This window comes from Scyliorhinus torazame, chromosome 31 (genome assembly GCF_047496885.1).
Source record: "Scyliorhinus torazame isolate Kashiwa2021f chromosome 31, sScyTor2.1, whole genome shotgun sequence".
NCBI classification, from domain to species: Eukaryota; Metazoa; Chordata; class Chondrichthyes; order Carcharhiniformes; family Scyliorhinidae; genus Scyliorhinus; species Scyliorhinus torazame.
Genome location: NC_092737.1, coordinates 6,184,594 through 6,205,061, shown reverse-complemented (window position 1 = coordinate 6,205,061; position 20,468 = coordinate 6,184,594). Strand labels below are relative to the sequence as shown.

Sequence of the window (20,468 nt, the reverse complement as noted above, 5' to 3'; positions counted from 1 at the left end):
ACATCGGCCTTCCTCCTCTCCATCAGCTCCGGCTTCTCTGAAACCCCAAATATCGCCACCAAAGGTCCGGATCCACTCCCTCCTCCACTGTCCTGGCTAAGACCGCGAACACTCCCGCCCAGAATCTTCCCAATTTTCTGCACTACCCCAAAACATGTGCGTGTGATTCGCTGGCCCCTGCCCACACCTCTCACACTCATCTGCTACCCCCTGAAAGAACCCACTCATCCTCGCCCGAGTCATATACACCCTGTGCCCCACCTTGAACTGTATCAGGCTCATCCTCGCACAAGAGGAGGCCCCGTCTACCCTACGCAGTGCCTCGCTCCATAATCCTCAACTGGGTTGGCCCGCAGTCACGATCTCCCTCACTAAGACGCTGGCTAACGTTCTGATTGCTTTGCTCTTCTCTCCTCCAGCCCTGATCCTGCTGTTTTATGTGGTCTTTTACACATTCTTGACCGGCCTCTTCACGCTGACCATGTGGGTCATGCTGCAGACGGTAAACGAATACACCCCCAAATATCAGGACCGCATCACAAACCCAGGTAAAGGCACGCTCAGCACCGGGGGGGGGGGGGGGGGGGGGGGGGGCAGAGGAACGAGGACCGAATCCATGTCACATTTCAGAGAAGGGGTGGGGGGGGGTGGGGGGGGGCAGTAAAGAGTCAACCCCATTGGCTGTGGGTCTGGAGTCACACGTAGGCCAGATCCAGGTCAGGATGACAGATTTCCGTCTCTGAAGGGGCTTCAGTGAAGCAGGTGGCTCTTTAGCACAATCTGACAATGGTTACAAGCATCGCTTCCCTCTGAACTCCAGCTCCCTCGGGATGAAGCCGGGACCTATCAACCGTCCTTTCCAATTCTCTGCGTTCCTGGCCCGTCAAGGTCAAAGCGACTTTGGCTATCTGGAGACCTCGATCGTCCAGAGATGCGCAGGTTAGGAGGGGGTTACGGGGAACGGGTGGGGGGGAGGGGGACTGGGCCTGGCTGGGTGGGGGGGGGGGGGGAGGGGCTCTTTCAGAGGGTCGGTGCAGACCCGATGGGCCGAATGGCCTCCTTCTGCCCTGTCGGAGTTCTGTGATTCTATGGGCCGCTTCCGAGTGTCTCACACTGACCCCCAACCAATCCAAATGGCAGCATTCGTCATTCTGTGTTTGATCAAACATTCTGTTGATCGAGGAGGCTCGTTCGGGACACGGACACGGGTTCAGCACGAGCTACGTGGCCTGTTTCGGTGCTGGGAATGGTGGGGGGAGAACTTCCGCCAACAGTTTTCGGCGGGTGATTGACGAACTGGGTTTCTGACCGCAGGACTGATGATTCGCCCGAGGACAGAGAGTCTCCTTGTTGGGTTCAACGTGTCACAGCAAGGCAGCTGGGAGAGTTACCTCAAGGTCCTGAACACTTACCTAGACCGTGAGTAGGCGTCGCCCGGAACACCCTTACCTCACGCATCCTCGTCCCTCCCCACGAATCCCATTTTACCAAGGCGCAGGGAAGCCTTTGATGCTGAATTGTTTCCGTCTCTTCCAGCCTACAATGACAGCGTCCAGGTCGCCACCAACGACCAGTGCAAGCCAGGCACCTACTACCTGCAGGAAGACAGCGGGGACGTGAGGAACACGCCCAAGAGGTCTTGCCAGTTCAACCGCACCATGCTGGGTCAATGCTCGGGGCTGGAGGACCAGACATACGGCTACAATGAGGGCAAACCCTGCATTCTCATCAAGATGAACAAGGTGAGCGAGCGACACCGTTTCAGGGACCACGGGACTGAATTGAGTCAGCAACGGACGCCATCCAGTCCATCGACTCATTCTGCTTCTCTGTAAAACGCTCCAGGCATTTCTACCACCCCATCCTACTCCCAGGGCCCAGCGCGTTTCATTCCCCGAGCCTGGCCAATTTCCTTTTGACATTATTGCTTTAATTCCAATTCGCAGGTTCCAGGCCTATCGCTGTGTAAAAACATTCCTCCTTCAGTACTGAGGGAGTGCTGCACTGTCAGAGGGTCAGTACTGAGGGAGTGCCGCACTGTCAGAGGGTCAGTACTGAGGGTGTGCTGCACTTTCAGAGGGTCAGTACTGAGGGAGTGCCGCACTGTCAGAGGGTCAGTACTGAGGGAGTGCCGCACTGTCAGAGGGTCAGTACTGAGGGAGCGCCGCACTGTCACAGGGTCAGTACTGAGGGAGTGCCGCACTGTCAGAGGGTCGGTATGAGGGAGTGCCGCACTGTCAGAGGGTCGGTACTGAGGGAGTGCCGCACTGTCAGAGGGTCAGTACTGAGGGAGTGCCGCAATGTCAGAGGGTCAGTACTGAGGGAGCGCCGCACTGTCAGAGGCTCAGTACTGAGGGAGTGCCGCACTGTCAGAGGGTCAGTACTGAGGGAGTGCCGCACTGTCAGAGGGTCATTACTGAGGGAGTGCCGCAATGTCAGAGGGTCAGTACTGAGGGAGCGCCGCACTGTCAGAGGCTCAGTACTGAGGGAGTGCCGCACTGTCAGAGGGTCAGTACTGAGGGAGTGCCGCACTGTCAGAGGGTCGGTATGAGGGAGTGCCGCACTGTCAGAGGGTCAGTACTGAGGGAGTGCCGCACTGTCAGAAGGTCAGTACTGAGGTAGTGCTGCACTGTCAAAGGGTCAGTACTGCGGGAGTGCCGCACTGTCAGAGGGTCAGTGCTGACGGAGTGCCGCACTGTCAGAGGGTCAGTACTGAGGGAGTGCCGCACTGTCAGAGGGTCAGTACTGAGGGAGTGCCGCACTGTCAGAGGGTCAGTACTGAGGGAGTGCTGCACTGTCAGAGGGTCAGTACTGAGGGAGTGCCGCACTGTCAGAGGGTCAGTACTGAGGGAGTGCCGCACTGTCAGAGGGTCAGTACTGAGGGAGTGCCGCACTGTCAGAGGGTCAGTACTGAGGGAGTGCCGCACTGTCAGAGGGTCGGTATGAGGGAGTGCCGCACTGTCAGAGGGTCAGTACTGAGGGAGTGCCGCACTGTCAGAAGGTCAGTACTGAGGTAGTGCTGCACTGTCAAAGGGTCAGTACTGCGGGAGTGCCGCACTGTCAGAGGGTCAGTACTGAGGGAGTGCCGCACTGTCAGGGGGGTCAGTACTGAGGGAGTGCCGCACTGTCAGAGGGTCAGTACTGAGGGAGTGCCGCACTGTCAGAGGGTCAGTACTGAGGGAGTGCTGCACTGTCAGAGGGTCAGTACTGAGGGAGTGCCGCACTTTTAGAGGGTCAGTACTGAGGGAGTGCCGCACTGTCAGAGGGTCAGTACTGAGGGAGTGCCGCACTGTCAGAGGGTCAGTACTGAGGGAGTGCCGCACTGTCAGAGGGTCAGTACTGAGGGAGTGCCGCACTGTCAGAGGGTCAGTACTGAGGGAGTGCCGCACTGTCAGAGGGTCAGTACTGAGGGAGTGCTGCACTGTCAGAGGGTCAGTACTGAGGGAGTGCCGGCACTGTCAGAGGGTCAGTACTGAGGGAGTGCTGCACTGTCAGAGCGTCAGTACTGAGGGAGTGCCGCACTGTCAGAGGGTCAGTACTGAGGGAGTGCCGCACTGTCAGAGGGTCGGTACTGAGGGAGTGCCGCACTGTCAGAGGGTCAGTACTGAGGGAGTGCCGCACTGTCAGAGGGTCAGTACTGAGGGAGTGCTGCACTGTCAGAGGGTCAGTACTGAGGGGGTGCCGCACTGTCAGAGGGTCAGTACTGAGGGAGTGCCGCACTGTCAGAGGGTCAGTACTGAGGGAGTGCCGCAGTGTCAGAGGGTCAGTACTGAGGGAGTGCCGCACTTTTAGAGGGTCAGTACTGAGGGAGTGCCGCACTGTCAGAGGGTCAGTACTGAGGGAGTGCCGCACTGTCAGAGGGTCAGTACTGAGGGAGTGCCGCACTGTCAGAGGGTCAGTACTGAGGGAGTGCCGCACTGTCAGAGGGTCAGTACTGAGGGAGTGCTGCACTGTCAGAGGGTCCGTACTGAGGGAGTGCCGCACTGTCAGAGGGTCAGTACTGAGGGAGTGCTGCACTGTCAGAGGGTCAGTACTGAGGGAGTGCCGCACTGTCAGAGGGTCGGTATGAGGGAGTGCCGCACTGTCAGAGGGTCAGTACTGAGGGAGTGCCGCACTGTCAGAAGGTCAGTACTGAGGTAGTGCTGCACTGTCAAAGGGTCAGTACTGCGGGAGTGCCGCACTGTCAGAGGGTCAGTACTGAGGGAGTGCCGCACTGTCAGGGGGTCAGTACTGAGGGAGTGCCGCACTGTCAGAGGGTCAGTACTGAGGGAGTGCCGCACTGTCAGAGGGTCAGTACTGAGGGAGTGCTGCACTGTCAGAGGGTCAGTACTGAGGGAGTGCCGCACTGTCAGAGGGTCAGTACTGAGGGGAGTGCCGCACTTTTAGAGGGTCAGTACTGAGGGAGTGCCGCACTGTCAGAGGGTCAGTACTGAGGGAGTGCCGCACTGTCAGAGGGTCAGTACTGAGGGAGTGCCGCACTGTCAGAGGGTCAGTACTGAGGGAGTGCCGCACTGTCAGAGGGTCAGTACTGAGGGAGTGCCGCACTGTCAGAGGGTCAGTACTGAGGGAGTGCCGCACTGTCAGAGGGTCAGTACTGAGGGAGTGCCGCACTGTCAGAGGGTCAGTACTGAGGGAGTGCTGCACTGTCAGAGGGTCAGTACTGAGGGAGTGCCGCACTGTCAGAGGGTCAGTACTGAGGGAGTGCTGCACTGTCAGAGCGTCAGTACTGAGGGAGTGCCGCACTGTCAGAGGGTCAGTACTGAGGGAGTGCCGCACTGTCAGAGGGTCAGTACTGAGGGAGTGCCGCACTGTCAGAGGGTCAGTACTGAGGGAGTGCCGCACTGTCAGAGGGTCAGTACTGAGGGAGTGCTGCACTGTCAGAGGGTCAGTACTGAGGGGGTGCCGCACTGTCAGAGGGTCAGTACTGAGGGAGTGCCGCACTGTCAGAGGGTCAGTACTGAGGGAGTGCCGCAGTGTCAGAGGGTCAGTACTGAGGGAGTGCTGCACTGTCAGAGCGTCAGTACTGAGGGAGTGCCGCACTGTCAGAGGGGTCAGTTCTGAGGGAGTGCCGCACTGTCAGAGGGTCAGTACTGAGGGAGTGCCGCACTGTCAGAGGGTCAGTACTGAGGGAGTGCCGCACTGTCAGAGGGTCAGTACTGAGGGAGTGCTGCACTGTCAGAGGGTCAGTACTGAGGGGGTGCCGCACTGTCAGAGGGTCAGTACTGAGGGAGTGCCGCACTGTCAGAGGGTCAGTACTGAGGGAGTGCCGCAGTGTCAGAGGGTCAGTACTGAGGGAGTGCCGCACTTTTAGAGGGTCAGTACTGAGGGAGTGCCGCACTGTCAGAGGGTCAGTACTGAGGGAGTGCCGCACTGTCAGAGGGTCAGTACTGAGGGAGTGCCGCACTGTCAGAGGGTCAGTACTGAGGGAGTGCCGCACTGTCAGAGGGTCAGTACTGAGGGAGTGCTGCACTGTCAGAGGGTCAGTACTGAGGGAGTGCCGCACTGTCAGAGGGTCAGTACTGAGGGAGTGCCGCACTGTCAGAGCGTCAGTACTGAGGGAGTGCCGCACTGTCAGAGGGTCAGTACTGAGGGAGTGCCGCACTGTCAGAGGGTCAGTACTGAGGGAGTGCCGCACTGTCAGAGGGTCAGTACTGAGGGAGTGCCGCACTGTCAGAGGGTCAGTACTGAGGGAGTGCTGCACTGTCAGAGGGTCAGTACTGAGGGAGTGCCGCACTGTCAGAGGGTCAGTACTGAGGGAGTGCCGCACTGTCAGAGGGTCAGTACTGAGGGAGTGCCGCACTGTCAGAGGGTCATCACTGAGAAATTAAACTAACCCCTCATTTGTCCTCTGACCTGTACATACATGATCTCACGGTCAGTAGAGTTTGAGGGTGAACTCTGTCCTCGCAATCGCCCAATATTTGACTCCAACAACAGGTTATCCGGTCACTCTGCAATTACTTTATTTGAAATTGGCTGCTGCCTTTGCGACAGTGAATATCCTTGACAAGGTCCCTGCGTGCCTGGGCAGGGTTTGTGTGATGTCCGGGGGTGCGATCCAATGCAAATCTCTAACTTCTTCTCTTGTAGATTATTGGCTTCCTGCCCAGCAAGGGGAAGGCTCCGTACGTGTCCTGCGAAGGGAAGGTTAGTGACCTGCGGAGTCCTTGCTGTGGGCGTTGCCCTGACAGCGCCCTCCCCGTGGGGAGTTGGCCATCGGTGCCCTCGAACTATCCCTGTTTCGTTTCATCCCACCCGCTCTCCGTCCACTCTGGGCCGGCGCAGAAACAAAAGTCAGCAAAGCGACGGGATCAGCTGGTTGTATGTCGGCAGGATCGGTTAGATTGTCGAGGCAATGGGCCGCTAAAACCCATCCCCCCCCCCCCCCCGCCCCGCCCCCAGGCGCCACTCGACCGCCCAAGCTCGTCAACAATGGCGGTCCGAAGTCATGTCCCTTCGCGAGATGCCGAGCCGGCTTCTTGAATCCTAATCCTTTTCGCTTTCACACCGCTGTAAGTGCTTCTTCCCAGTGACTCGCCCCGGGGCGAGGGGACCCAGTGTGCCGTCTCTCGCTGCAGGACAGCAGCTTTGCTCAATGCAATGCACTGGGGAAACGTAGAGAAGCCAAGAGAGAGGGTTGTGTCTTCTTGCGGACCTTTTACGGCGGCTCAGAATCTTGTCAACGAAAGCAACTGCCGTTCGTACATCACCGTCAACATTGCCAAGCCTCCCTGACCACAGGTTTTTACTCTGACACCGAGGAGCTGTGAGAACAGGTGGCCAAGAAACCCAGGCTAAGAGGTGGTTTTTGTGGAGCATCTTAAAGGGAAGGGAGCGAGAGGGACGGAGAGGTTTAGGGGCGGGGTACCAGAGATCAGGGGGCCCCCGGCAGTTGAACACGCGGCCGCCAATGGCCGAGCGACGGGAATCGGCGGGGGGGGGGGGATGCTCGAGAGGCCGGAACTGGAGGAGAGCAGAGATCTCCGAGGGTTGGAGGAGAATTCTTTTATTTCCTTTTTCATGAGTTTAGAGTACCCAATTTTTTCCAGTTAAGGGCACTTCATGCGTGGCCAGTCCACCTACGCTGCGCCTCTTTTTGGGTTGTGGGGGGTGAGACCCACGCAGACACGGGGAGAATGTGCAAACTCCACACGGACAGTGACCCAGAGCTGGGATCGAACCCGGGACCTCGGCGCCGTGAGGCAGAAGTGCTAACCACTGCACCACCGTGCTGCCCGGTTGGAGGAGAAGTAAAGACCATAACGGCGACAAATCAGAGGAGCCGATTGAGGCCACTCGGCCCATCGAGTCTGCTCCGCCATTCAATCATGGCTGATATGTTTCTCGCCCCCATTCACCTGCCTTCTCCCCATAACCCCCGATCCCCTTATTGATCAAGGATTTGATATAGTATTTGTTGAATATGAAAGTTGACGGTGGTGTTGAGTTTGGATCGAATGAGACACATCGAGTCTTTGGCAATGCCTAATTTTACAAAGCTTCAGAGAATTGAGAAGTGTTCTCTGAAAATCAAAGGTTCAGGGGAAGGAGGCTGATCAGCAAACAGGCCCAGCAGTTACATGCCTGTGTACGTGGGCCGGAACAACCTCGGTTGTTTATGCTGAGGTGCACCCATCAAATAGTCAGTGATATCCGTCTAACCTCTTCAACCTCCTCAGTGTCAATTCAGCAACATCCTTCTGTAACGCTGCTCTTGTTCCCAGTCATTGGGTACGATCATACAGGATATACTGCGGGAGTGCCACACTGTCAGAGGGTCAGTACTGAGGGAGTGCCGCACTGTCAGAGGGTCAGTACTGAGGGAGTGCTGCACTGTCAGAGGGTCAGTACTGAGGGAGTGCCGCACTGTCAGAGGGTCAGTACTGAGGGAGTGCCGCACTGTCAGAGGGTCAGTACTGAGGGAGTGCCGCACTGTCAGAGGGTCAGTACTGAGGGAGTGCCGCACTGTCAGAGGGTCAGTGCTGAGGGAGTGCCGCACTGTCAGAGGGTCAGTACTGAGGGAGTGCCGCACTGTCAGAGGGTCAGTACTGAGGGAGTGCTGCACTGTCAGAGGGTCAGTACTGAGGGAGTGCCGCACTGTCAGAGGGTCAGTACTGAGGGAGTGCTGCACTGTCAGAGGGTCAGTACTGAGGGAGTGCCGCACTGTCAGAGGGTCAGTACTGAGGGAGCGCCGCACTGTCACAGGGTCAGTACTGAGGGAGCGCCGCACTGTCAGAGGGTCAGTACTGAGGGAGTGCCGCACTGTCAGAGGGTCAGTACTGAGGGAGTGCTGCACTGTCAGAGGGTCAGTACTGAGGGAGTGCCGCACTGTCAGAGGGTCAGTACTGAGGGAGTGCCGCACTGTCAGAGAGTCAGTACTGAGGGAGTGCCACACTGTCAGAGGGTCAGTACTGAGGGAGTGCCGCACTGTCAGAGGGTCAGTACTGAGGGAGCGCCGCACTGTCAGAGGGTCAGTACTGAGGGAGTGCTGCACTGTCAGAGGGTCAGTACTGAGGGAGTGCCGCACTGTCAGAGGTCCGTACTGAGGGAGTGCCGCACTGTCAGAGGGTCAGTACTGAGGGAGTGCCGCACTGTCAGAGGGTCAGTACTGAGGGAGTGCCGCACTGTCAGAGGGTCAGTACTGAGGGAGTGCCGCACTGTCAGAGGGTCAGTACTGAGGGAGTGCCGCACTGTCAGAGGGTCAGTACTGAGGGTGTGCCGCACTGGCAGAGGGTCAGTACTGAGGGAGTGCCGCAATGTCAGAGGGTCAGTACTGAAGGAGTGCTGCACTGTCAGAGGGTCAGTACTGAGGGAGTGCCGCACTGTCAGAGGGTCAGTACTGAGGGAGTGCCGCACTGTCAGAGGGTCAGTACTGAGGGAGTGCCGCATTGTCAGAGCGTCAGTACTGAGGGAGTGCTGCACTGTTAGAGGGTCAGTACTGAGGGAGTGCCGCACTGTCAGAGGGTCAGTACTGAGGGAGTGCCGCACTGTCAGAGGGTCAGTACTGAGGGAGTGCCGCATTGTCAAAGCGTCAGTACTGAGGGAGTGCTGCACTGTTAGAGGGTCAGTACTGAGGGAGTGCCGCACTGTCAGAGGGTCAGTACTGAGGGAGTGTCGCATTGTCAGAGCGTCAGTACTGAGGGAGTGCTGCACCGTCAGAGGGTCAGTACTGAGGGAGTGTCGCACTGTCAGAGGGTCAGTACTGAGGGAGTGCCGCACTGTCAGAGGGTCAGTACTGAGGGAGTGCCGCACTGTCAGAGGGTCAGTACCGAGGGAGCGCTGCACCATCAGAGGGTCAGTACTGAGGGAGTGTCGCACTGTCAGAGGGTCAGTACTGAGGGAGTGCCGCACTGTCAGAGGGTCAGTGCTGAGGGAGTGCCGCACTGTCAGAGGGTCAGTACTGAGGGAGTGCCGCACTGTCAGAGGGTCAGTACTGAGGGAGTGCTGCACTGTCAGAGGGTCAGTACTGAGGGAGTGCCGCACTGTCAGAGGGTCAGTACCGAGGGAGTGCCGCACCATCAGAGGGTCAGTACTGAGGGAGTGCCGCACTGTCAGAGGTTCAGTACTGAGGGAGTGCCGCACTGTCAGAGGGTCAGTACTGAGGGAGTGCTGCACTGTCAGAGGGTCAGTACTGAGGGAGTGCCGCACTGTCAGAGGGTCAGTACTGAGGGAGTGCCGCACTGTCAGAGGGTCAGCACTGAGGGAGTGCCGCACTGTCAGAGGGTCAGTACTGAGGGAGTGCTGCACTGTCAGAGGGTCAGTACTGAGGGAGTGCCGCACTGTCAGAGGGTCAGTACTGAGGGAGTGCCGCACTGTCAGAGGGTCAGTACTGAGGGAGTGCCGCACTGTAAGAGGGTCGGTACTGAGGGAGTGCTGCACTGTCAGAGGGTCAGTGCTGAGGGAGTGATGAAATATTGAATGTGGCAACTTTCAGTTGGGGTATTAAACAGAGTTTGCCTCTCTGATACACATAAATGTTTCTCACAGGTACAATTTTACCGAATAGTTCCTTCAGTGAAAAATTAAAAGCAGATACCTACAGCACTCATTCTCTCCTGTCTTCCCTCTCTATTGTTCTCATTTTGTCACTCCCTTTCTCTCTCTCTCGTTTTCATTTTCTCACTCCCTTTCTCTCTCTCTCGCTCTCTCTCTCTCATTCCCTCACTTCCTCCTCTCTCCCGTGTAAAGTTCCCATCGCATCTCTCTGAAGCCTATTTGATTGACTCTTGCACTCAAATCTGTAAATTCTGCATTTCGAGCAGGCGGCCACTGAAATTCCTCCTCTTTATTGTTCTTGTTTAGACCAAAGACCGCAATCGAGTTCACGAGGTACAATACTTCCCTCCCAATGGGACCTTGGACCTGATGTACTTTCCGTATTACGGAAAAAAGGCACATGTGAGTGATCAAATGTTGACAAATGTGAGGTTATCCTGGTCAGAATAACAGCAAAAGGGATTATTATTTAAGTGCTAAAAGATTAAAACATGCTGCTGTGCAGAGAGACCTGGGTGTGCTAGTGCATGAGTCGCAAAAAGTTGGTTTACAGGTGCAACAGGTGATTAAGAAGGCGAATGGAATTCTGTCCTTCATTGCTAGAGGGATGGAGTTTAAGACTAGGGAGGTTCTGCTGCAATTGTATAAGGTGTTAGTGAGGCCACACCTGGGGTATTGTGCTCAGTTTTGGTCTCCTTACTTGAGAAAGGACGTACTGGCACTGGAGGGTGTGCAGAGGAGATTCACTAGGTTAATCCCAGAGTTGAGGGGGTTGGATTACAAGGAGAGGTTGAGTAGACTGGGACTGTACTCGTTGGAATTTAGAAGGATGAGGGGGGATCTTATAGGAACATATAAAATTATGAAGGGAATAGATAGGATAGATGCGGGCAGGTTGTTTCCACTGGCGGGTGAAAGCAGAACTAAGGGGCATAGCCTCAAAATAAGGACAAGTAGATTTAGGACTGAGTTTAGGAGGAACTTCTTCACCCAAAGGGTTGTGAATCTATGGAATTCCCTGCCCAGTGAATCATAGATTATCATAGAATTTACAGTGCAGAAGGAGGCCATTCGGCCCATCGAGTCTGCACCGGCTCTTGGAAAGAGCACCCTACTCAAGGTCAACACCTCCACCCTATCCCCATAACCCAGTAACCCCACCCAACACTAAGGGCAATTTTGGACACTTAAGGGCAATTTATCACGGCCAATCCACCTAACCTGCACATCTTTGGACTGTGGGAGGAAACCGGAGCACCCGGAGGAAACCCACGCACACACGGGGAGGATGTGCAGACTCCGCACAGACAGTGACCCAAGCCGGGAATCGAACCCGGGACCGTGGAGCTGTGAAGCAATTGTGCTATCCACAATGCTACCATGCTGCCCAATTATCAAGCAGTAGAGGCTCCTTCATTAAATGTTTTCAAGATAAAGATAGATAGTTTATTGAAGAATAAAGGGTTATGGTGAACGGGCGGGAAAGTGGAGCTGAGTCCACAAAAGATCAGCCACGATCTCATTGAATGGCGGAGCAGGCTCGGAAGGGCCAGATGGCCGATTCCTGCTCCTAGTTCTTATGTTCTTATGTCTGTCTGGAACCCGGAATGACGGCCCTTACAATTTGCCCTGGTCATGATGAGATTAGCGAAGTTTGTTGACCGCTCCCCACCCTGCCCTATTGCAGCAGCTCCGTCCGTTCCAATATCCGGGTGGCCTACCGTGCGTTAGGGAAAAGCTTCTGGAGGGCGTCCGACCTCTCTTCGAAACTCCCTCCTGAAAGATGCTACAGAGGAAACTTGAAAACAAGAAACCCCCCCCCCCTCCCAATTTGTAAAGGCAGGGACGAAAGGTCGCCCTGCATTTTCCCAGTTCTTTCCTCTTCCCTCACCCAATGGCGCTCCGAGGCAGGCTTCCGTCTGGTTTCCGTGGCTCGCGATTCGAGGAAAAGGTCGCTCGCCCTGATGCCCCGGGGCTTATGGGGGCCAGTTTAGCCGGATGGCCGGTTTGCGATGCGGAGCGAGGCTAGCAGCGGGGGTCCAGTTCCCCGTACCGACCGAGGTTATTCATGAAGGCCCCGCCTTCTCAACCTTTGCCCTCGCCCGAGTGTCCACAAGCGATTCCCGGGTTAAATCACCACCAATCAGCTCTCCCCCGATGGTCACCTGAGACTGTGGTGGTTTTATCGCTCGAGGGGCGTCGCTCCACATCGAGCGGGATTTCCCCTACTCTGACTTCTTCCCATTGGTGTGTTTGGAAGGATTTGCAGGTTAACACTTAATCTGTTTTGACCCCCGTTCTGAACGGCATGTCCTGGGGCGGGGTTCGAACCCAGAGCTCTGCCTCAGAGGCTGGAACGCTAACCCACTGCCCCACGAGACCTCCCCATCTAATCCCTTCCGCATGCTTCAACAAACCAAAGCGATTCGCAGCAGCCGATCATGAAACAGAATCTGACTGTGAGACACACAAGGAGGTGATAGGGCGCATGACCAAAACTCCCAGCCAAAGATGGTCAGTTTTAAGGAGCGTCTGAAAGGAGCTGACAGAGAGAGGGAGAGAGAGAGGTGGAGAGAGAGAGAGGTGGAGAGAGAGAGAGAGGTGGAGAGAGAGAGAGAGGTGATTAGAGGAGGTGGAGCGAGAGAGAGGTGGAGCAAGAGAGAGGTGGAGAGAGAGAGGGAGCTGAAGAGAGAGGTGGAGCGAGAGGGAGGTGGAGAAAGAGAGAGGTGGAGAGAGAGGGAGCCGAACAGGGAGGTGAAGAGGGAGGGAGGTGGAGAGAGAGTGTGTGGAGAGAGGTGGAGAAAGAGGGTGCTGGAGAAAGAGGGTGCTGGACAAAGAGGGAGGTGGAGAGAGAGGAAGGTGGAGAGAGAGGGAGGTGGAGAGAGAGGAAGGGTGGAGTGAGAGGTGGAGAAAGAGGGTGGTGGAGAGAGAGGGAGGTGGAGAGAGAGGGAGGCGGAGAGAGAGGAAGGGTGGAGTGAGAGGTGGAGAAAGAGGGTGGTGGAGAGAGAGGGAGGTGGAGAGAGAGGGAGGTGGAGAGAGAGGAAGGGTGGAGTGAGAGGTGGAGAAAGAGGGTGGTGGAGAGAGAGGGAGGTGGAGAGAGAGGGAGGTGGAGAGAGAGGAAGGGTGGAGTGAGAGGTGGAGAGAGAGGGAGGTGGAGAGAGAGGGAGGTGGAGAGAGAGGGAGGTGGAGAGAGAGGAAGGGTGGAGTGAGAGGTGGAGAAAGAGGGTGGTGGAGAGAGAGGGAGGTGGAGAGAGAGGGAGGTGGAGAGAGAGGAATGGTGGAGTGAGAGGTGGAGAAAGAGGGTGGTGGAGAGAGAGGGAGGTGGAGAGAGAGGGAGGTGGAGAGAGAGGAAGGGTGGAGTGAGAGGTGGAGAAAGAGGGTGGTGGAGAGAGAGGGAGGTGGAGAGAGAGGGAGGTGGAGAGAGAGGAAGGGTGGAGTGAGAGAGGTGGAGAAAGAGGGAGGTGGAGAGAGAGAGAGGTGGAGAGAGAGAGAGTGTGGAGAGAGGTGGAGAAAGAGGGTGGTGGAGAGAGAGGAAGGGTGGAGTGAGAGGTGGAGAAAGAGGGTGGTGGAGAGAGAGAGAGGTGGAGGGAGGTTGGGGAGGGAATCCCAGAGCTCGGGCCCCCCAGGCAGCTGAAGGCATGGCCGCCAATGGGAATGGGGGGGGATGGTCAAGACTGATGGAATGTAGGACAGGAGATAGATTGGCTGCACAATGTGGACACTAACTGTTGATTGCTCTCTGTCCTGAAGGTGAACTACACACAACCATTGGTGGCGGTGAAATTCCTGAACATAACGCACAACACCGATGTCAGCATCGAGTGCAAAGTCTACGGGTCGAATGTGAAGAACGATGACGAGCGCGATAAATTCGCTGGCCGGGTGGTCTTCACTCTCAATGTGGGCTCAGGCGGAGCAGGACTTTCTTAACGTTTCGCATTTGGGCATGTCCCTTGGCAGGTGGGGATACGCCATGGTGGGTGGGATGGCATGGGGAAATAGGGGTCTGACAAAACGTAGGGACAAGAGGAACCCTGGACATTGATCTCGTCTTCCCGGGTCCAGCTAGCTGGAATGCAATCAGGTTCTTCCCCCCCGTCCAGATTTAGAGACGGGGGGGGGCCAACAGGACATACCAGCAAGCACATTATGTCCCGTGTAAGAGTGAGAATGCCCTGTCTACTGGAACCTTGCATCAACACAACTCTGGCCCTGTCTCTTCTGAGTGTTGGCCCCACCTTGCGTCTAACCCAGAGATTTAATACGCGGTGTGTCTCCTACATAAATAAAGCAATAAGTAATCATCCTTTTCCTGATCTTAAGCTTTCCTCGGCTTCTGTGACTTTGTCATTTGTGGCACCTCGCCACCAAGGCTTTGGTGGGACCCTTAGAAATGGGCTTCAGCATTCCTGGGGGATTGCAACACCTCTGCCCAAGTGGACAGGTTTGGAGTAAGTTCAAATCGGGCAACGGGATCCCGGTCTTTGTGGCTGATTCCTGACCCAGTGTCTGGATCACTGGTCAACATTTGCCCAGTTTCGGCAACAGGAACCGAGAGTCCAGTTTGTTAAACGTTAAACGTATTTACTCTGCTTATTCACCTCCATCCGTTCTCACCCTAATTCACTCCCCAGGGGGGCTCTGGTCACCCAATGGGAATGAATGGCAAAAAGGGGAGACTCCGCGAGGCTCAACCTTTTCTCTACCGGCCTTTCCCAATGTCCAATCGGAAGCAAAATGCCTTGTGGACGCCCAATTGTTTTATATCCGTTTCTATTCTCTTGCCACGCCTACCGAGGCAGACGTTCGTCCGTTTCCATCGCGAGCGATCCCCCGGAACAGGTGGCTGGTGTCGCCAGAGGCTTGATATCAGCCATGATTGAATGACGGAGCAGACTCGATGGGCCGAGTGGCCTAATTCTGCTCTTGTCTTATAGCTGGAAGGGTGCCTCTCCACACCAAATATGGCGGAGCAGGACTCTCGCCCGCTCTTACCGCGTGTTTGGGGAGGACTCGGAAGGTTGCCACTCAACCTACTTTGGACACGTTACGAACTACGAACGCAGTCCTCGGCCACCAGGTCCTGGGGTGGGACTCGAAGCTGGAGCTTCCGGCTCAGAGGCAGACCCACTGCGAACAAGATCTCCAACGCACCATGAGTAAAAATATAATTGGAGAGGTTTGGTGGGGGGGGGGTTACGGAAGAAGTTTAACACATTCCGTTGAGTTGGAATCTTACCCTTAAAGCTCATCATCATCGTAGGGTTCGACTTCAAAACATCAACAACTCTTCCAGGAACATAGATATTGGGAGTCAATCACCCATCTGCCCTTCCTCGATTTGCACCGCACCTGTGTTTACAGCTCCAGGGTCCCAGGTTCGATTCCCGTCTTGGGTCACTGTCTGTGCGGAGTCTGCACGTCCTCCCCGTGTGTGCGTGGGTTTCCTCCGGGTGCTCCGGTTTCCTCCCACAGTCCAAAGACGTGCAGGTTAGGTGGATTGGCCACGATAAATTGTCCTCAGTGACCAGAAAAGGTTAGGAGGGGTTATTTGGTTACAGGGATAGGGTGGAGGTGTGGGCTTAAGTAGGGCGCTCTTTCTAAGGTGCAGACTTGATGGGCCAAATGGCCTCCTTCTGCACTGTAAATTCTATGATATCAGTGGATAATAATAATAATTGTTTATTGTCACGAGTCGGCTTCAATGAAGTTACTGTGAAAAGCCCCTAGTCGCCACATTCCGGCGCCTGTTCGGGGAGGCTGGTACGGGAATTGATCCCGCGCTGCTGGCCTTGTTCTACATTGCAAGCCAGCTATTTAGCCCACTGTGCTAAACCAGCCCCTGCATAGGGGATTGAGTGGGTACTAACTCCATCAGCCCTGTGCTCAAGTACAAAGGGTCTTTTCTTCAAAACACAGACATAGGCTGAGGATTGGGGGCACTACTCTTCGGAATGTGGGAACTGGAGACCAATCAACCCTCACACTGCTTGTGCTATTCAACACCATTGCGGATGATTAGAATCTTAACCCCATCTACCCCTGACCTGTAATACCCTTGTCCAAAAAACACCCACCAAACTCTCTCTCTCCATCTCTCTCTCTCTCTCTCCATCTCTCTCTCTCTCCATCTCTCTCTCCATCTCTCGCTCCGTCACTCCCTCTCCATCTCTCTCTCTCTCTCCATCTCTATCTCTCTCTCCATCTCTCCATCTCTCGCTCCGTCACTCCCTCTCCATCTCTCTCTCTCTCCATCTCTCTCCCTCTCTCCCTCTCTGTCTTCCATCTTTCTCTCTCACTCTCTCTCTACTCTATACTTTGAGCAACCAACTGCTTTGATGTATCCAATTGCAGTGGTCGGACCTGCATCAGGTTTGAGAGTGGGGTTCCTGTCAGTGCCCTGGCTGTGTGTGTGTGTGGGGTGGGGGGGGGGGGGGGGGGTTTGATGTCCTCTTCACTCACTCGCTCACCTTGATGTGAGGCGACACCCTGAGGTTATAGATGAAGAGAGCCTGGACCAGGGGATGGAGAGGAGCTGGACTTTCTCGTCACTGCCAAGGCAGGTCCTGTGAGGAGGTGACCCCTCGCGCTCGTCCCAACTTTCTCCCACCCCCACTGCAACCCTGTGCCTACCCATCCTCCCCCTGCACAGCCTCCAGGCCAAGCTGTAGTCCAACAACTAACTCGTTGCCCTCGTGACCAGGCCAAACATGTTTCCCTTCTGACTACCTGGCAAATCGTTCAAAGCAATTCAGCATCGAGAGGTGGTATTATCACAGGACCAATAGTCCTGAAACCCACAGGTCGAATTCCTCCCAGGGCAGAAATGGGAATTCCCCAAACAAATATCTGGAATTAGAAAGTCTAACAATGAGCAGGAAGCCCACCGGTATCTCGTTCCTCGCTGCAATATGTGTCTGATTCTGTCTCGAACTTTGCTGCAACTTCAGGCAACACGTTCTGAATCCTGACCATTTGGCCAGCCCACAACTCCCCCGTTCGTCCGCCATGTTAAACCTCTGCTGAAAGCAAAGGTCTTCAACCGAACAGATCCATCAGAGAACCTGTTCAGTGGCTGGCAGCAAACTTTGAGTCAGCCAAGGCCTTACCCCCAGAAGCAGTCCATGCCCTTGTCCACTACTATCGAAGGGCTGCACTGAGCAGGTATTGATTCCTTTATCAGCCCCATTTTTGTCACATTAAACTTTCCACGAAGACACGCTGCCTCCGTTAAGCAACTCACTCGAACACAGTAGCTATTTAGAATTGCCTGGAGAGATTGATGCTGTGCTTGCTACCTTCATCCCCAAACGAGGTGCTTACTTACTCCCGACAGAAACTTTCACTTGTGTTAATTTATCCAGTGCTGTCACTGGGCATTTCCACAGCAATGTGTCAGCGAGATATCAGTGCTGGCAGCTACACGGGTTAATCTGTAATCACCGCTTGCCTGATATTGTCGGAATTGTTTCAAATGCAGTTAGCAAGTGGAAACCCTCCAGTACTGCACCCCAGTGTTATACAGTGACAGGCCCGTCCCCTCCAGTACTGTATCCCAGTGTTATACAGTGACAGACCCGTCCCCACCAGTACTGTACCCCAGTGTTATACACTGACAGACCCGTCCCCACCAGTACTGTACCCCAGTGTTATACAGTGACAGACCCGTCCCCACCAGTACTGCACCCCAGTGTTATACAGTGACAGGCCCGTCCCCACCAGTACTGTACCCCAGTGTTATACAGTGACAGACCTGTCCCCACCAGTACTGTACCCCAGTGTTATACAGTGACAGACCTGTCCCCACCAGTACTGTACCCCAGTGTTATACAGTGACAGACCCGTCCCCACCAGTACTGTACCCCAGTGTTATACAGTGACAGACCCATCCCCACCAGTACTGTACCCCAGTGTTACAGTGACAGACACGTCCCCACCAGTACTGTACCCCAGTGTTATACAGTGACAGACCCGTCCCCACCAGTACTGTACCCCAGTGTTATACAGTGACAGACCCGTCCCCACCAGTACTGCACCCCAGTGTTATACAGTGACAGACCCGCCCCCGCCAGTACTGTACCCCAGTGTTATACAGTGACAGACCCATCCCCAGTACTGTACCCCAGTGTTATACAGCGACAGACCCGTCCTCACCAGTACTGTACCCCAGTGTTATACAGAGACAGACCCGTCCCCAACAGTACGGTACCCCAGTGTTATACAGTGACAGACCCGTCCCCACCAGTACTGTACCCAAGTGTTATACAGTGACAGACCCGTCCCCACCAGTACTGTACCCCAGGGTTATACAGTGACAGACCCGTCCTCACCAGTACTGTACCCCAGTGTTATACAGTGACAGACCCGTCCCCACCAGTACTGTACCCCAGTGTTATACAGTGACAGACCCGTCCCCACCAGTGCTGTACCCCAGTGTTATACAGTGACAGACCTGTCCCCAGCAGTACTGTACCCCAGTGTTATACAGTGACAGACCCGTCCCCACCAGTACTGTACCCCAGTGTTATACAGTGACAGACCCGTCCCCACCAGTACTGTACCCCAGTGTTATACAGTGACAGACCCGTCCCCACCAGTGCTGTACCCCAGTGTTATACAGTGACAGACCCGTCCCCACCAGTACTGTACCCCAGTGTTATACAGTGACAGACCCGTCCCCACCAGTACTGTACCCCAGTGTTATACAGTGACAGACCCGTCCCCACGAGTACTGTACCCCAGTGTTATACAGTGACAGACCCGTCCCCACCAGTACTGTACCCCAGTGTTATACAGTGACAGACCCGTCCCCACCAGTACTGTACCCCAGTGTTATACAGTGACAGACCCGTCCCCACCAGTACTGTACCCCAGTGTTATACAGTGACAGACCCATCCCCACCAGTACTGTACCCCAGTGTTATACAGTGACAGACCCGTCCTCACCAGTACTGTACCCCAGTGTTATACAGTGACAGACCCGTCCCCACCAGTACTGTACCCCAGTGTTATACAGTGACAGACCCGTCCCCACCAGTACTGTACCCCAGTGTTATACAGTGACAGACACGTCCCCACCAGTACTACCCGATTATGCAGTAAGACCTATCCCTGTCAGTGGTGAGCTGTTGTCCAGAGTTACGCAGTGACAAACCTTTACCCACCGGCATTTCACGGACTTGTTTTTCAGCCTCTCCTGTTGTGTCCTGGTACATCCCTGGCTCCGGATCGAACGGAACTTCCGGGTGACATTCGCACCTCTGAAAATTCCTCACCCACTGACCCGCCATCAGACAGCCCAGATCTCCACACGGCAGCGCTGGCTCTACCTTCGCTCCTGTCACAACGTGACGCCTGGATAAAGAACTCTTTGAATGTGGAAAGTTAAATAAAGGAAATGTTTGTGTCTTGAAAAGTTGTGTGCCTTTCCAGCCACTGACCCACCCGTCCCGTTGTGTCCCCCGGGGTCGTTCAGTCTACATTCCTGTCTGTTTGGGGAAGGCCTGGCCCCATTAAACTTCGACCGAGTCCTCGGGCGGGACTTTGCTGGTGGGGTCTTGACATCGCCCACAAACCTTTAGCTTGCAAAGGATTTTGCTCGTCGCCTCGGGCGTGCTGGGAGTGTGGAGGCGAGGGCCACCGGCTACCTGGGACCTCCGTGAACGATGGGGACCCAGGGTCTCCCCTCCGTAATCGATGAGGTTTACGGGACGGCGAATAAACAGGGAAACGGTCGAGAAGGAAACTGGGGCGCGGCGAATGGGGGTCAAATTCACGGATGCAACGGGAGCAAAATGAAGGTTGGATTGCGAGGGAGAACGAGAAGGACCCAGAACCCCGCGAAGGGAGTTACGCCACCGATCGGCAGTGACTAATTGATGGGCCAGGCTGAATGGTCACTTCCTGTTTGGACAGTAACTCCTGCTCTGATTCGTTTGACTTGATTTCCTGGGATGCGGCTGGACCCATTATTCATTGCCCGTCCCGAACTGCCCTCAAACCGAGTGTCTCCTTCGGCCATTTCGGTGAGGGGCAGCTACGAGTCAACCCCATTGCTGTGGGTCGAGAGTCACGTGTAGGCCAGACCGGGCAAGGACGGCAGATTTCCTTCCCTCAAGGACGTTAGTGAGCCTGATGAGTTTTTACACCAATCCACGAGCGTCTCATCACCTAACTTTCAATTCCAGAATCTTATTGATTGAATTTAATACTCTTAATTCATCCCCGGGACCCCCTATAAATACTGACACACTCCCCGGGACCCCCTGTAAATACTGACACTCCCCGGGGACCCCCTCTAAATACTGACACACTCCCCGGGACCCCCTGTAAATACTGACACACTCCCCGGGACCCCCTGTAAATACTGACACTCCCCGGGACCCCCTGTACATACTGACACACTCCCCGGGGACTCGATGTAAATACTGACACACTCCCCGGGGACACCCTGTAAATACTGACACACTCCC

General features: G+C 55.3%; 1 protein-coding gene across 2 annotated transcripts in view; it reads left to right on the top strand.

Moving 5' to 3' along the window:
* Positions 1-19,411, top strand: part of LOC140404631 (sodium/potassium-transporting ATPase subunit beta-2-like) — a 35,952-nt gene extending 16,541 nt beyond the window's left edge. For both annotated transcript variants that reach the window (XM_072493239.1, XM_072493238.1), the window contains exons 3-9: positions 420-548; positions 1,315-1,419; positions 1,537-1,742; positions 6,091-6,147; positions 10,303-10,398; positions 13,747-13,956; positions 19,187-19,411. In XM_072493239.1, the coding sequence (XP_072349340.1) occupies positions 420-548; positions 1,315-1,419; positions 1,537-1,742; positions 6,091-6,147; positions 10,303-10,398; positions 13,747-13,926 (773 nt within the window). In that variant the 3' untranslated portion in view covers positions 13,927-13,956; positions 19,187-19,411. The remainder of the gene's footprint in view (positions 1-419; positions 549-1,314; positions 1,420-1,536; positions 1,743-6,090; positions 6,148-10,302; positions 10,399-13,746; positions 13,957-19,186) is intronic.
* Positions 19,412-20,468: the final 1,057 nt, after the last annotated feature.